Consider the following 18,477-nt stretch of genomic DNA (forward strand, 5'->3'; position numbering starts at 1 on the left):
CCGAAAGGAACAGCCTCCTGTTGCTCACGCACTTCCCTGGCTGTGAAATGCTAGCAGAAGATTCGTGTGATCAAGATCAGCTGTCACCAATAATTAATTCTTCTAGTTACGCTGAATCTATTGCGGCCGCCGTAATAAATGAAGAAAAAGTAAGATGGGCTATCACCTCTTTCCTTCCCTTCAAATCGCCGGGAGCAGACGGTATAGTGCCGGCTCTCCTACAGTGGGAGGTAGATATTATCTCACCACGGATAGTAGGTATCTTCAGAGCCTGTATAGCCCTCGGGTATATACCTAAGGGATGGAGGGAGGTGAAAGTAGTATTTTTGCCTAAAGCGGGTAAAGATGACTACACCTCTCCGAAAGCCTATAGACCCATTAGTCTGTCATCATTTCTTCTAAAAACTTTAGAACGACTGTGTGACAGATATATACGTGACGGTGCACTTTCCGTGAAACCTGTCCATCCTAACCAACATGCATACCAACCGGGTAAGTCAACAGAGTCGGCCTTACACGCAGTGGTAAGCAAAATTGAAAATTCAATATTGTTACAACAATCCTGCCTTGCAGTTTTTATCGATATTGAAGGAGCTTTTGATAAAACTATGTTCAATAGCATAAGTAATAATCTTAAAAATCATGATGTAGACCCGGTCATCAGTGCCTGGATAACAAATATGCTTAAATCAAGAACAGTATCTTTTACTTCAACAAATACAATAAGATGCAAAGTAGCAAAGGGATGTCCGCAGGGTGGAGTGTTATCTCCATTGCTGTGGGTTTTAGTTGTGAATGATCTACTTTGCGATCTAAATAATAAAGGTTTTACAACAATAGCCTACGCCGATGACGTTACAATTCTCATTGGCGGTCTGTTTGTAAATACCTTATGTGAAAGGATGCAACTTGCACTGAACATCATAGAGGAATGGTGTCACAAACATGAATTGTCAGTGAACCCAACCAAAACGGAAATGGTTCTATTTACCAAAAAGACTAAGATAGGTAATTTAAAGCTACCTAAACTTTTTAATACAACCTTAAAGTTAACAAATGAGGTAAAGTATCTCGGCATATGGCTAGACCACCGCCTAAGCTGGTCTAAACATGTGGAGAAAACCCTAAGTAAAGCAACAATATCCCTATACCAAACTAGGAAACTTGTTGGATCCAAATGGGACTCAAGCCAAAGCTGTGTAAATGGTTGTACACAGCGGTGGTCAGACCTATAATAACATATGGAGCAGTGGTTTGGTGGCAAAGATCGAACCTCATTACTGTGAAAAACAAACTACGACAGTTTCAAAGGCTTGCATGCGTTTCAATCACCGGATGTATGAAGTCAACCCCAACAGCCGCCCTAGAAATAATTCTAGGACTTCCACCACTCGATATTATCATCAAGCAGGAAGCTAAAGCGGCGGCGATAAGGCTAAGTAACGTGGGACTATGGTCAACGAATACTACTGCACAGGGACACAGTCGCATACTTGACATTGCCAAGTTGTCGGCTCCCGGGTCCACTGAATGCAGCGACACTACTATAAAGACGTTTATCTTCAACAGAAGCTACACTATCCAGCGAGATCAGTGTGGCACATCAGACGAAAATAATTACGACATCAATATCTACATTGACGGAGCCAAGAACAAGAAGGGCAGCGGTGGAGGTGTCTTCTGCCCGGAACTTAATTTACAATACTCTGTCAGCTTCGGGAACAAAGCAACTATTTTTCAGGCAGAAGCTGCCAGCCTACTTGACGGAGCTACACAAATAAAAGACACAAAAAATAGCAATATCTGCTTCTACACAGACAGTATGGCTATTTTAGGTGCCTTAGGCAGAACTGTAACAAAATCTAAATTAATTTTAGAATGTCACAGAACACTGGAAAACCTAAGCATTTCAAATAATGTAACAGTACAGTGGATTAAAAGTCATAACGACAACATAGAAAATTGCGAGGCTGACCGACTAGCAAGAATGGGATCAAATACCCTACCAATAGGGCCAGAACCATTTATTAGTCTGTCATCAAAGGCAATAAGGCAATGTCTCACCGATAAAACACTATCTGAACACAATCAGGAGTGGAAAAATCGTGTAGATTGCAGACAAACTAAAGCGTTTATTGTATCACACAACCACAAACTTACACGCTACTTACTCAACCTGTCCCGTAGTAATATATCATTAATGGTAGGACTAATAACAGGACATTGTTGCGTGAATAAACACTTATATACCATAGGTAACTCAACTAGTCCCTTATGTAGGACATGTAAGGAAGTAGATGAGACGGTTGAACATATTCTGTTAGCTTGTCCACCTACTACAGAAACAAGATTATCTATTCTTGGACCAACAGAGCGCCTACCTCAGCTATTACAACACCCAGGCCTGCTACTCCAGTTTACCCGGGAGCTAGGCTGGCTGAGCTGAAACCAAGGGGATATGTACAAAGGTTCCACTCGAGAGAGCCACGTACAGGAACTTCACCCCCTATGAGAATAGAATAGAATAGAATAGATATCTCGAGATTTAAACGCCTTACGGACATGAAGTAAAATGCCTTTATCCGCAAAAAGTCATCTCTATCCAATAAAAATATCCACAACTGTTTAACAGTTACATAAAAAAAGTTCAAAGAAACTTTAAAATGGCCGCCATTTCTAGAATATTGAGATTTGACCTCATATGGGGCTTTTTTCTCGATGAAATTACTCGTAGAATACACCCTTAAAGTTTGTCGGGTCCGAAAAACAACACACTGTAGTATAGTACCGTATCTATACCTATATCGGACGGTACATACCGGAACTAAAACCGGCAGTAAAGTAACCATAGACTAAGGCCCTAATCGACACGCCCTTACACTGTAACCAAGGAGACTCCTATAGAGGTTCGTTCATAAGGCTGCCCACTCACTGCGAGTAGCTTCTATCTACACCTTCTCCTCTTCATCAGGCTCTGTTCAGCCTTGCTGTGAGGCGCGCAGGACGTCGGCACATTAATGTTGCAGCATGTTTGCAATCCAGGGAGGTCGCTCTACGAAAAACTAATTTTCGGAGCGCTGCGCTAGCCGCAACTCTACATCTCGTACAGAGCTAAGATGATGACGGTTCACAGTTTTCAGAATGGGGAGTAACGCGTGTGAATTTGCCGCTAGGGGCGCTGGTGTCGACTGAGGTTAAGTGACATTTTACTTTTCATATAATTTGTTTGGCGGGCTTCGTGATAAATTATATTTTCGTTCATTTCCCTGTTGAAAAGTGATCTCTTTCGCGAAATTATCGCAAATATGGATTATTTATCGATGAATGTGCACGCTTTGAAAGCTGAATTAAGGAAAAGAGGCGCATAAATAAGCGGTCTCAAAGAGCAGCTAATTCAGAGGTTAGTTTGTTTACTGTTTACAAACTTATTTTTTACGAAATGTATGCTTGTTTGCCTAAGCAAACAAGCATACATACTTATGCTAGCTACTACTTATACTTATGCTTAGCTGTTACCTAAGTAACAGCTATGTTTTTGCTTTTTACAGACACCAAGACTATGACCGTAACAGTAACTTGGTTGTTAACGTAGAGGACAGCATCATACAACAAAATGATTCAGTGTATACTGTTGAGTGGCCTTAAGAAACTTTGTATAGCAGTGTAAACACTAAAAATGAAACTCCAGATCTAGATATTGTCACCAATGAGTAACTACTTTGGAATTTATGTACATACCATCGCTCTTACGGTGAATGAAAACATCGTGATAAAACCTGCATATCTAGATTTTCGAACCCACCAACCTGCAGAGGACCAGTGTGGTAGGAAATGGTCCAAGCTTAGGAGTGGAGTTTAGACCTTAAGGCGGACATGGACAAAGGCTCCATTCGAGTGAGCCAGGTGCAGGTACTGACACCCCCACAAATAATAGAATACTTAGTATACTATACTACCATTATTAAGTTTCAACTAACAACTCAACCAGCATTCATTGTGTGGATTACTAATGTGTTATATTTTTTGTATAGCAGTGTGTTTAAACGGAGAGGATAAATAAAAGTTAAATCAGTGTGTAATTCTTTTATTTTTAGTGTATTTATTAAATGCCTAATCCTTATTTACATTATGTTCTTTCTGAAATTTTCACAAACACGAGATTATCGGATAATAATTATTTCACAAGCCACTGTTTTAGAACAGTTTTATCACTTGGTAACATATGTCCTCCTTTTCTTTCCCAATATAACGGATCTGAACAACATTGCGGCATAGTAACTCGATATGATGATAGTTATTTTATAATTAATAAGCTTATAAGATTCAAGATTTAAAAACTTTATTTGGCGCCAATTTGATAAAGTCGCCTTTGATAAATTTGACAGCTATGGTACCTCTTTACCTCAGTCGACAGTGGCGCCAACTGGTGAGCAAAAAAACGGTAGTCCCCATTAGTTACCTGCCTATGGAAAATACTATTGCGAAATTAGTGTCAATAAATTGATTTTCATTGGATACAATAAGTCGATACACAAAATCTACACCTATAGAATTTCATAACGGGATAACTCTAAGGGTGGGTTGCACCATTTAACTTTAACTATTACAAACGTCAAATCCCTTGACGAGAGAGATCAATCTTCAAGAGATTTGACGTTTGTAATAGTTAAAGTTAAATGGTGCAACCCACCCTAAAACCGCAAAACCCAAAACGTTCACATAACGTCACAGCGTGTTTTGAAACTATACAAGGCCAGAACGCAGAGGCTGGGACTGCTCGCGTATATTTTCAAATTAAAATGGTGCCATGATTTACTTGAAAGTATACAAGGCCATTACGCACTAATCGCGTATATTTTCAAATAAGTTGGGCCAAAATTATGGCTTGAAAATATACTGCAGCAGTTACCGCTGCGTACTAATCGTGTATATTTTCAAGTGCCAAGCGGCAATGCGAGCACTTGAAACTATACATGATTAGTTACCGGGTAGCCCTTTTGAATTGTTGCTCTCTCTTTCTTTCATGCGAAATGGTAATTAGTCTATTGCTTTCTAAACATTGCATCATCATTCCGTACTTGGCATTGTTTTCGTAACGTGTTTTTTGTTTACATCGTACAGTTAAAAAGTAAATTGATTTAAATTAAACTGTAGAACTGTTGTAAATACTAAAAGAGAAGAGGGTGTAGAACAATTATAAAAGATAATTACGGTGAATTCAAAACTTGATAATTATAGGTCTGTAATAGGGTAATACCTACTACAATCACGAGCAATAAAAAAGTCCAAGTAGCAAAAAGTCCCCAATTTTTTAAAACATTTAATTTAGAATTTGATCAAAATCAACGTTTTTAGTTGGTTATAATAATATTTTGATGCGCTCTTAAATGTACTTTAATATCGCCGACGGCTTCATTAAGCTAGTCTTTTCCGTTCAGGAGCTATCGTCACTGGAACTTTTTCATTGCTCGTAAGTACTCGTATTACTATTAATACATAGAAATAATAAGATATAAGTATTCTTACTTGCAAGTATGATTGCTATAAATATCAATTTATCAATCAAATTAGAGCTTGTTCATCTTTATTTATTAATATTCTATATTGTATTGTATTGTATTTATTCAGTAACAATTTACATTGTATTTGAAATTTAATATTAAATCTAAATCTTAAAATTAAACATTCTATAACAAATCAATTACATATTCATATATCAAATAAAAACATAATTAACTATTACTTAGTTATTACTTACTTATAAGTATGACAGGCAGAACAAGTAAATTGTAGTCATGTACATTTACCGAAATAGTTAAGTAAATCAGAATCAGCATGTAGGTACAAATTATATGCGACAAGTACGCGAATCAAGCAATGTGCGTAATAGCAATGTATATTTTCAAGAACGATTCAGTAATTCCCAACTTGAAAGTATACGCGATTAGTACGCACAAATCGTGTATATTTTCAAGTCAAATAATATTTTTTTTTCACTTGAAACTATACAGTGCTAGTACACTATGGGTGCGTTCTGGCCTTGTATAGTTTCAAAACACGCAACGTCACAGGCAGGAATAATTTTAGAACTCTTGTTCGTATTTTGTTAATCTAGAATAGCCCTCCTGCCTGACGCCTCGCCGCCATCTTTGCTCCACTTGTCTATGGTGTGTTTGTTTTTAAGGACATTGCTGTGCCTCTGTTGGCGCGTTTAAGATTGTTGAATATTTTGTTTGGCATGTTTAGAGTGTTATTTTGGTGGCCCTCATTTGGTATGTATGTAACTATATGTTACCTAGAATGCAGGTACCTAGGTATACTAGGCCGTTTGTTGCAGTATCATGTTGATTTAACTGATCATAGTCCAACTGGTTAACATAATTAACTGGGTATTTTAAAATACTTAGGTAGGTTACTTAGGTGCATGACAAAAAATGTTGAAACTTAAGACAAAATTTACGCAAAAGTATCCGAAAAACGTAACTTAGTTAAGTATAGGTAAAAACATCAACTCTTTCGTGCAAGTCGCAGGAAGTTTGCGGGTTGATAGCCTCTTGGCAGGTACCCACTAGAGAAGTGTTCTTCACGTATTCGGTTGTATAGTTGCAACAGTAACCGTTAACAAAACACTTATTGCAAAGCTACTGCCTATCTTATTTCAAGAGTCCACTTATGGAACCATTGTTTGTATACTTTTGCATGTACGTTCGTCGTGTTGGCTGCACTGCCATCTATAGTCTATGGCTCTGTCGCGCGCTGCATACGGCTTCGTTCACGTTCTCTTTAAGTTATTTACGAAGGAGGTGAGAGTTAATGAACGGGCCTCGTTGCAGCGCGTCGCTTATTGCTCTCGGACTCTACACTTCATGAGAGTGCTTTCTTTTCAATGCAGCAGTGCATAATGCTCGTAGGGGCCCTCGCACGCACTCTTAAGCGCCGTACACATATTTGTTTTACTTTAAACGACTGTTGTCTCTCGTTCTTAAGAGATGCGACATTTCGGATGAGTCGAAGGCCCTTATGGCTTATTTAGCGTTTAAATTTAACACCCACTTCGAACATGAGTGTCATGTTTTTTCTTATCACTTGGCTACTGACTGTTGGTTTAAGCTTTTGGGACTTCTTAGTGTAGAGATTGAACTGTAGCATTCCTACAACTAGGAAATTTCTAAGAAATAAATTTACTTAGTCTAAAATTTTAAAGTTCGTTATATACCTGTTGTTGTAAGTAGTATGTAAGTGTGACGATGATGATATTATTATATATATATAAAATATTATTTTAGTTAAGTATAGTATGTATTGTATATGTATGTAACTTATAGGTATATATTTATTATACATGTATTATATACAAGTAAGTGTATTCTAGTGTTTGTAGGTATTTTTACAAAATTATCTTTCCTCTCAGTCTTTCGCACTACCTATAACTTTCTCCACAACACCCAAGGTTAGCTGGAAGAGAATGCTGTTAGCATTAAGTTCGCCTATGTACATAATTTTATTATTGTGCAATAAAGTATTTAATAATAATAATAATAATACCTAAATCACTGAAGTCAAGAAAGGAGGAATATCAGCTATACATTTGATATATCACATTGCACCCACAAAATCAACTCAAAAAAGTGAGTTTTTTAATTACCTAATAAAAAATTGCATGTGTGTTGCTTCCCGTTGCTGAAACAAGTTTCAGCTCAGCTAGATACTGTGGTAGGCCATAGCGCTAGTTTTCAGCTAGAACCCAACTGGGCCCAAAGAATAACTATGTATTTTAACAGCGCTCATTAAAAAAGAATGTTTGGCCACCGGCAGAGCTGTCAAAATGACAATACAAGTCAATTTTGGCGCCAACATCGCTGTCAGCGCGTAGGTGTTCCGTTCCCGAGAACCGTGACTTGCCAGTTTCAACCCACAATTACTATAAATAAATATAGCTCTCATATTTGTTTAACACTTCATTTGGTGCAGTGATTTTGTCTGATGATGACTTGAGGGTTTAAGTTTTTAGTATACTCACAAAGCGTTTAGTAATTATATTGACAGATGTCATATAAATAATGAGATGGAGTCGAATTAAAATGCAGGTAGGTTGCATGTACGGTACACAGTGGGTAGTCTAAATAATGTGTTTGTTAGGTACGTTTGTAACAGCAACATTTAGTGCGAAGATATAATAATAATAATAATAAAGCCTTTATTCAATAATAAGTTTTACAAACATATGCATTGACTTTAGTTTAAGAAGATATAAGGTAGATATTTAAGGCCGATTTTTCAATAGTCAGATAACAGTTATCTGAGGAATAATTCTGATGATGTCGCGACTCGCGACTGAATGTTTGTATTAGACAGTGACAGCTACAATTATATTCCTCAGATAACACTGACATCTGACTATTGAAAAATCAGCCCTTAATTTAGTTTTTACGCTAACGCGATATAATTTGTACGTAATCCCTCATACAGAGTGAGTACAGACTGTATTCCATCTATAGTTGTATCAACAACCGACCCGCCATGACAGGCGATCAATACGCTTCATTTATTTAGGTAACGTTAAAAAAACATGAAGCTGTGACAAAGGAAACAAAAAATATGAACGCGATGTTATAATTGAATGCTGGCAACTGACAAATAGATTTATTTAATTGTATTCGAATTTCGAATTTAAAATTTATTTTTTCAGGTGATCAGGAGCTATATTTTTTGCTGATTCATACTAGTATAATTTATTTACCTACTACTTAATAGTTACAAAGGTATTTTGAAAATAAAACGATAACTATGATTACTGAAATTAAGTACAGTACTTGGCAGTAGGAAGGTATACCTAATATAAAAATTGCTTACTCTTCCAGCCAAGCTCACTAGCGTTTAATAAGGGGATATTAAATAAATATTAATTTTGTGAATTGCTAAGTAAATATTTAACATCGGCTTAATAACTCACGGTCCAAGGGCAGGGGCGTTTGATACAAAGTTAAAAGTGTGGGCACAGGGGTAGATGTAGCCACTAGGTAGGTATATACATATACATGTACTTACCGTACAGTACGCATACCCATTTAAACGAAAACAAACAAAATCAATTATAATCATTTTGGTCGGTACGTAGATTGATGATTATTATATTTGCCTACCTACCTACTTTTCAAAAAGATATAAGCTTCTGAATTTGACTCTACTCCTACTTTATTTCGTTAAGCTATTTCCAAAATAGTGAAGTACTATATTCTGTTCTGTGTTATTAAAAAATTACCCTCACCTGAATAATTCAATTCAGTTATATATAAAGCAAAAAGCCATCGCGGTCCTACGCAAACACCGCAACCGCTGTAAATGCACTTAGAATTACAAATTTAGAATTTGCAAAAGAAGATGGATCCCAAACCTTTCGCACAAAAGGCCCGTGTCAGGTGCTTCATCCGATAGAAACTAATCCTCCCACACAATGAACCACAACAAAAACGAGCCCATTCACCAGATATTATAATCTCCGACGTATAGCTCCGATGAAATAAATCGTGAAATTAGCCGAAAACCCCAATAATATCGGTAATATTTTCGCGCTTATTAAACCACCGTGCGGCAAATCAACGTATTTTTTTAGAATTTATTTTGACATGCTGGCTGCACTCAAAGGCTGCGTTCACATTTAGCATTCGCGGACAATGATACCGAAAACATTTTTACTTTTTTATTTCACCAAGGCACATAATTTCTTTTCGGCCAGCCTTTGACAGGAAGCGTATTGAAATCCCACGCGGATTAGAAAAAAGTGAAGTGGAATTATTGGAAAATTATAGGCCCTTTGAAACGGATGAGCCGACGCTACAGCATAATAGTGGCTATTTGCAGTGTGGACATTTTTAATACCCTAGCTCTTATTTTTATACAGTAAGTACGTCAGTGCCTAAATAATAAGGTACCTAAGTTAATTTCATTTTGCGCAATTTCTGGCGTAAGTGTTGTGATGTAATCATGTAAAAGTTGCTAAGTAGGTACCTATAGTTATTTTATTAATATGTATAATTAGAATAACTGTTCCAATTAAGCTCCCTTTGACCAACAGTCGTAGGTATGGTTAAATCCATTTAGCAAGACATCCTCCTACTTAAGTAGCAAATCAGGCAACCAGCAACCAACAATTTGACATGACTTCATTGTTTCATTCAGGAATGGCGTTCCATTATCTTATTGCTCTCATTACGCACGCCCGCATGCGCGCATCCGGCGACCACAGACTACAGCTGGCCATAGACGTGATCATAGACAATTGGGCGGGAAGGGATTGTTGCGTTTTTCTTTTGTTTTTTTCGGCAGTTCTCACAGAGGTTGTTAACCTTTTTGCTCAAGTGTGGCCGAGAGCGGGATTCGTTATTGTGTGTATTTACTGGCTTGTTGATCGATTAAAGCACACGTGCATTGATCTAAGTAAAAAAGTACCTAAATATGTGTTTTTATTTTTTTTATATTTTACTCATTCGGCCAGTACCCCGCCGAGACAGCTCATTAAAAAGAAATCAAAACGGAAGTGGGCAAACGTCAAATCGCATTTGAAAATGGAAGGCCCGGGAGAGCAGCCCGTGGATCAACAGAGTCGCATCGCGAACATCGAAATTTACTTAAGTTAAATAACGAAACGCGAGCCCTCTGTTTGCCCGAACGGCAAATACTGCGGAATATTGCGGCCGGGCCGTTCCTGATGCGGATTTTAACTTCAATCTGGCCACAAAAATTTGCTAAAGCTATATTTAAAATTACTACGGTTAATCTCTTGAGGTTATTAATCGATTAAAACAATAACTTACCTATTATTTTATTTTGTTATAAAAGTTATTCTTGTAAGTAAGTAGGTAATGATAGGTTTATACCAAGTTGCATAAAGCAACTTTAAGCTTATTGACATTAAATATATGTTGCCTCTTTCTCTGTGTATACTGTTAAAGCAAGACAACATTACATTTAAGTTCGACATCAGCTTAAAGTGCTTTTGTGCAACTCAGCGTTTGTTAATCTTTTTCCAGTGACCAAATTGAAGTTTTCAGTGTAGACCGGTACCATTTAATTTACAGATGATCCGATTGCATTTTTTGTTAAAGTTAAGCATGTTTGGCTTAGGTCACTTTTTCAGTAACCAGTTTTCCTATTTTTTTGGAGCAGCCCCGGAGAGTTACTCTATCTTAACAAAAAAATGACGAACGAGATCTTTTATGCAATCGGCACATTTAACGCTATGAGATAGAGTTGTGTTTGGCACTGTAGCGTTGTGAGGCTTAACCCCCGACATAAAAGAGGGGTGTTATAAGTTTAACATGTCTGTGATGTAGCGATGGCTCCTAAACGCCGATACTCGAACCGATATTCGATTTTGTTTTTTGGGTCATAGGTAGTTAATGTTATCTCGAGAGCCATTAGCTTAGCCATTAGTTATGCGACTTTTAGTGTTGAAAATGTGGAGTTTTTAACGTTAGGTTTAATAACCCTAAGTGCCAATTACTCCATTGTCGGTTATCTAACCGACAGGGATTGATTTATAAATTAAACGTCATCTCCATATAAAATTCATGACAAATGTGTCAAAAGTTAACCACTAGACCACTGCTCCCTGGTTATGCTCTAACCGAGTATGGAGAAATTGGCACTAAGTAAGGTAAAGTGACCCTCCCGTCGCGAACCACGCAGAAGTTGGGTCTTTATTGCAGCTAAAAGCGGCTCTATTTAATCTTCGCTTCAACTACGAATATGCACGGAACGGAATGCGTTTAGCTTGTCTGTGGTACAGCTCTATTTGAGCTCAGTGGTCGGCTGTGCGTTACGGGTGAAAATTTACCAGTGATACAGCTGAGAGCTGTACGCAAAACCAATTAAAATCCTGTAAAAAATACCTTCATAGTAACAAATAAGTTCACACACTTACCTAGGCACTGCCATAACGATATCTAGGTACAGAATACAGACCTATATAATATCTACCTAATTACATTAAGTACCTACATCCTATTCTTAATGCAATATATTCCCACATAAATCCATCAATTCCATGTACTTATAGTGAGTATACCTAGGTATGCTATGTAATTGCAACGAAATATCCTACATAAATCAGCATCAAATGTTATGTAATAGGATAGTCCGTCTTCCGTATAGTAATAACCTACAGAGGGATTTCAAATTGAGGGTGTTAAAAAAGATTATGTATAGGTACCTAGGTACCTACTAGAGGTTTCCTGAGATCCATAAAAAACAGAGAAGGATCAGATTTTTTTGAAACATTAACTTACTTTTTTTTAAGTAGGTAGGTAGGTACATCTAGTTATTATCATTATTTAGGATAATGCCTTATTCAAAGCACTTTATTAAATGCCTAAATTAAGAACCTCTTTACCCGTATTATTTATAAAATCTGCTTTTTGCTTTATCAAAGTTACCTACAATCGAACACTTCGCCGACGGCCGCAGACTCTTTTCGCCTCATATTCATTCAACCACTTAGCAAAGCAAATAGCTATAAAGCTAGTATTGTGGTAGTAATTCAATAGGTGGCAACGGGCGCTCAGATAATGCCCGGCGTGGAAGTGTCAGGCACGCGTCTGGTGCCAGTGACAGGGGTCACGCGGGGGCGGGGGCGGGGGCGGGGAGTGACCAGGACAATGATGAGACATTCTGAAGGTTTGCAGTTAGGCGGCAAAATAAGGCGGTTAAATTTGTAGCTAAGGTAGTTTTAACGCTTATGCAGTGTTTTCCAAAAAGTTATACTAATCCGAAACCTATCTAAGCCCGGAAATGAATGGGTTTCGGCTTAGTACCTTTTTCGCAACACTCTATAACTTTGCGAGTTAAAGTAAAGGTTACAAACTAGTAAAAAAGACCTAGGTATAATGGTCTCAACTGAGTCTTATATGCTACTCTTTATTTAACCATTTTAAATGTTATAAATGCTACATAATACCTATATATTTTTTAACAATGGCCAGTAATAGCTCTTTTGCATCTCCTATTTTTGTTATGACGTGACTAACATGACAAAAAACAAAAAGCGTCAAACACGATTTATCCTAATTGTTGCGGTTCTATTCCGGCAGCTCACACATATCACTGAGCTAATGTGTCGGGGGCGGCGCCGCCCGCGGCTGTAGCGAACAGACAACATAAATCACGTTATAATCGGTTTCATACCACCGCCCCCGGCTATGACCTCGCATCAACCCCAACATTCAATTATCGAACACAAAACGCCCCCGCCCGGGGCGCCAAACCCCGCGTGTCCTACAACTTCCGTTTGTTATTTTTACAACTGGCAACACATCGCCGGAAGATACGTTTTGATAGGGTCGGTTTTCTTTTTTGTAGTCTGTTAGCTCGTTAGAGTACGCATCTTGTTTCACGCGCCGCCGAGCGAAGGGCCGCAGGTTCTCGCTTTGATTCTCGAGTGCAGACGATGTTTCCCTTGTAGTTGAGGTTTTCAAAAAATCGTCTTGCCTACTGTGATTTTTCGAGTGCTATCTTCACATTCGAGGAATTTTGTTTGTACCTAGGTATCTACACTACGTTTCGTTATAGAAAAAGTAATTGGCAGTATTCTCGGTGCGACGCGACGCCACATTTAATACGTCTGTCAGACACACGCGCCCGTTTTTCCCACATTCATAACAAAGCGTCAATAATCTGGGCCGTGTCAATATAAATTTCATAAACTCTCGCGCTAACCCCAACAATGGGCCGCAAACATCTATGAATAATCTCTATTTTGAGGGTGTCAACACCGTTTACAGCGCGCGTTTGAATTCGCGCCAAAACAAACGTCAAGCGGGGGCGCCACAATGGCGGCTGTCACCGAGGCACGTGCTAATTTGCCGATTATAATGCGCCGTATTATTGTGATATTAATTGCTTCGTGTGTTCGGCCTGTTTAGATGGTTGAACTGTTTTGGGGCAAGACAATTTGTGTAAACAGGGCGTAGTTCACTCTTGTAGGTAACTGGATCAGAAAGTCAGTGAGTTCTTGCAAGCTGTGCTTGGTGTTATTTGGTCACGCAAACTGACACGAAGATACATAGCTAACAAATACTTTTTTGTCTGGAACATTGCTTTACCTTTAAACTTTGCACCGAGAGGTCCAAGAGCAGCGGAAGTAACATTCTACTGTAGCTGCGGCTAGCTGCGGCCACTACACAGGTTCACAATCATCAATCACAGCGCCGTACTTATGGCGAATTCGATATAGATACATAGTTTTAACTACGATGATACCGAACCCGTGTAGCGGCAGATGGTGTTGTACTGTATTTTGACTGACTAGTGTGGGCGTGAGGTGTATAGCTACTGACGTGTGTGGGCGTGAGCTGTATAGCAACTAGCTTATGTGGCCGTGAGCTGTATAGTGACTAATCTGTGTGGTAGTGAGGGGTATAATAACTGTTTTATGTGGGTGTGAGGTGTATATCTACTGACCTGCGTGGGCGTGAGGTGTATGAGCGAGGCGAGGTGCTCCCGCTCGGGGGCCGACAGGTACTTCTGCTGCTTGAACCTCCGCTCCAGCTCGTACACCTGCGGACAGACGAGGCGTTACAACTGGGCTGCGTGAAGGATACCTCTCAGAGTTTCGTATGAAGGTGGGCTAGTAACACGGGGCATTTAAGACGTGACAATAGTTCTCCGTCGCGATCGCTGTTGAGGCTGCGCGATGATAGTGTGCGCGATACAAAACATTTGTCACGTCTTAATTGCGCCCCGTGCTAGCCCTTCTTTTATTGGTAAATAATACAAACATAGATATTTTGTTAAAATTCTCAACAAAATGTTTAAAGAATTGAGGTCGATAGGTATTTTGTAAGTTTGTGTAACTTTTTCATTCTCTGTGAGTAACTAAAATATCGAATACGAAGTTGGAATTGAAAGAGAAAAACCGAAGGCAATTATATCATAAATATCATAATAGTGGTATAGGTACCTAAGCGTAAATAGGGTCTAATCAGGAGTATAGAAGGTACTTTCTAATTTCCACCACAAACGAAAATCCACCGAGCAAATGCCATCATTTCATCACCACATCTCAAACAAACCACAGTCATCCGCCGTTCCCTTTAGAACAGAGACAGTACGAAAAGGTTCTTCCCCAAATTAATTACATTAAAGTTAATATAGCTAGACACAAGTTGCTTCCCCCAGAGCGGGGTAGGCGGTACTCACGGGTAGAACCCGCCTACTCACCCCCGCAAGATAATACCCTGTAGGTATTATACTGTAATGTTATTTAGAATTTCAACATTTTGACGTTGGCAACACTGATTGCGTGATTAGTTCTTGTTGCGTGGGGGCGGGTGTAGGTATTTGGTAGATATTTGCGGACTTTGCGTTTAAAGGTTATCGCGTGGGTATGGAAGTCTTATGTCTATATTCACGGTAGTGGAATCGTCCCACGTTTCAACTGACTGCAAGTTTACAAGAAGCCAACGTAATACATGAATTGAAACTTTTTGACTGATACCAAGGTGGTTCATGCCGATTTATGAAGCTCTTAAAGAACTTATCAAACCCATTGTAAGTTTCGTGAATACGATAAGTAGTAAGTTTAATTACCTGCATATGGAAATTTCTCATTTCATCTGAATTTTATTAAGGTTTAAGTACCTAGCAGCGTTTAGACGGTTCTCACACTGATTCGCACGTTACGCGAATGCGTGTTCGAACGTTGCTTGTAAGTATATCTGTTTTTATTGAAGCCACACACAGTCCAAGACATGGAAAACGCATCTTCGTGCGTTCGTATAATTCGCGTTCGAATTCGAAGCGGGGCAGTGAGAACCGCCTTACGTTTAGTTTCAGATAGAGACTTTATGCCAACTTTGACCTTAAATGCATAGCTTTTATAGTATACGGACAAAAGAGACACATAATTATATTTAATGCCGATTTTACAATTCAGCGCTAAACCCAGTTCTAAAATGATTTTATTCCTTGTATAATAAAGGTACATACCAACATATAATAACCCTCACAAACTAAAATACCTGACGGTAGACAACAAACACGTTATAACCCCACTAACCCCGCCCCACCCCGCTGAGGCTAGCAACCCCCCTTTAGGGTAGAGGTAGTTAGGAGGAAGGATCCAATAGGGGCGAGTGAAAGTTCTAGAAACAAAGTGGTGGGTTACGTTAAGGTTTCTCCGTAATATAATCAGTTAGTTAGGGAATTAATTCTAGTAAAATCTGTGAGGGTGCTATTATTACTTTAAAACATACTAAAATGTGATGATAAATAAAAAATAAATGTATTTTAACTACTTAAATAATTAGATTTTGTCTTTGCATGTGCCGTTGCAGATACATGAATTCTCACATCCGATCTCTCATCATGAATCTTATTAAACCACTAAATGACTTGCCAGAATCGTGTTTTAAAATCTTAAATCTAGATTCTAGAATTTTGGTGCAAGTAGTAGTTGTAGTGTTTATTCTACCTAGATTGATATTAAAATGATTTTCCCGTGGATACGAATAATCGCAGGTAGACTCTCCCTACTATTTATTTGTAAAATGATCGACAAATAATATATTTCCCCGTCATCCCTCGTCCCTGTCTGTCTGTTACCAACTACCCTCGCGGATTGAACCCTAGAATGGGTATATTTTTAATTCAAATTCAATTCATTTATTCACACTACTCACAACATACACGACATAATTAAATTAGTTAATAATTCAATGCAATGAAAGTTTTTCTGGGTCATATTATAATTATAGAAAAATCTTGCAGCCATATTCAAGAAAACTTAAAGGGTGCCTATATTTATACCTAAATGACCAGAGATTAAAATCATCAAAATCGAAATTATGCTCCGGAATTTTAATACTTATCACAATTTAATTTATAAAACTTTTCAAAACTATGTTCTTTTTTATATGTTATATTAATAATATTTGATTTTATAACCCAAACCGGTCAAATGCAAAACAACCCCTCCCTATGAGGGTCGGAGGGTAAATAAGAAACGCTGAATGCAATGAAATGATCAAAAAAGTGTATTAAAAGAAAAATCAGTCATATTATTTGAATTTCTAGAAAACATGCCTACGACGATTCGTAGCAAGTCGTAGCCAGGCTACGGCGTAGCGGCTACGAGATCGTAGGCTTTCCTATTCTAGTGCAAAAAACATCAACGCGGTGCTAGAACTTTCAAAATGAGAATTCCAAAATATCTGTAAATAAATGGTTCGGCGTACAGACCATTATTCATACATTTAAATCGTATAAAATATATGGATAGTTTTATGGGGGTTTTATACGGGTTAAAGATTATCATCCCATTGCCACATCGAACCCGGGACCTTCAGCATAGTCCCCGAGAGGTACAAATTATACAATTTTAGGCCTAGTCTCAGCATACTCTGTTTGATCATTAACACCCATGTTACTTTATAACAAGGGATTAGTCGTTGACTTTTGACCCATTAGTCAAGAATTCAATATGTTTTTTTTTTTATTTGACACAATGTAACAGAGGTGTTAATGATCCAACAGACTATGGTGAATCTAGGCCTTATAATGATTAAGTATCCACATAATATATGTAATTTGACGGCACCGTAGCATAGGCGGTAGTGAAGCTGCTTCCGAAGCTTGGGGCCGCGGGGTCGAATCCCGCCCAGGGCAAACATTCGTGTGATGAGCACTTGTGTTTGCCTTGTGTCTGGTTGTCATTTATCTATTTAATATGTATATATGTATCTGTATAGATATATCAGCTGTTTGACACCCATACCACAGGTTCCTAGTTGCCTAGCTTGATGTCGGAAGGCCGTGTGTGAGATGACATGTATATACATATTTATTTATTAATCCGCCAGCACATACCTGAGCTTGCGTGAACAGCACCCGGCGCTTCCTCCGCTGAGCCAGGGGGAACTGCATGGGCTTGGAGTCGGGCCCCGAGCACGCGCCCAGCCCGCCCATCTGGTTGACGTGGCCCATGCCGCCGCCTGTAGACGTCATCAGCCTGGAAACTGGAGCGGACGTTAGTAGGGGGTCAGTGAGTAAGGGTCTCGGTATAAGCATAACGTAAAGGGATCGTCATTTTTCTTCTGTAAACCAGGTGTTCGCGAGCTCGCGTTCTACTGGTTGACAGAAGGAAACCAGGCGATCCCTTTATGTGCGGTGACCTTAGGTAAGGGGGGGGGGATGGTTCGAAGTTTGATGCTGGTTTCGGGAGTTATTGGTTGAAATAGAGACATAGAATCTTGACTTTCGATATATTTTTAAGGTAAGCGTCCACTTATCAGTATCGTATCGTGTGAATTTCTATACAAATGCGATGCGTCCATTGCGTACGAAAGGCGGACGCTTACCTTTACTGACACTGTAAATTGTATCTTAAGTATAACGGGTGTGTCTCTGTGGAAGCACGAGTATTGTGCCTTGCCATTATAATATTTATAATCGCGGTAAGTTCCTTCATAATTCATTAAATTA

The 18,477-nt window shown here is 38.6% G+C and overlaps 1 protein-coding gene across 2 annotated transcripts in view; it reads right to left on the bottom strand.

Moving 5' to 3' along the window:
- Positions 1 to 18,477, bottom strand: part of LOC105381913 (homeobox protein Nkx-2.1) — a 39,050-nt gene that overhangs the window by 5,715 nt on the left and 14,858 nt on the right. For both annotated transcript variants that reach the window (XM_038107543.2, XM_038107544.2), the window contains exons 3-4: positions 17,863 to 18,011; positions 14,458 to 14,553 (exon numbers count right to left, since the gene is read on the bottom strand). In XM_038107543.2, coding sequence (XP_037963471.1) covers positions 14,458 to 14,553; positions 17,863 to 18,011 — 245 coding nt within the window. The remainder of the gene's footprint in view (positions 1 to 14,457; positions 14,554 to 17,862; positions 18,012 to 18,477) is intronic.

This window comes from Plutella xylostella, chromosome 25 (assembly GCF_932276165.1).
Source record: "Plutella xylostella chromosome 25, ilPluXylo3.1, whole genome shotgun sequence".
In the NCBI taxonomy this organism is placed as follows: domain Eukaryota; kingdom Metazoa; phylum Arthropoda; class Insecta; order Lepidoptera; family Plutellidae; genus Plutella; species Plutella xylostella.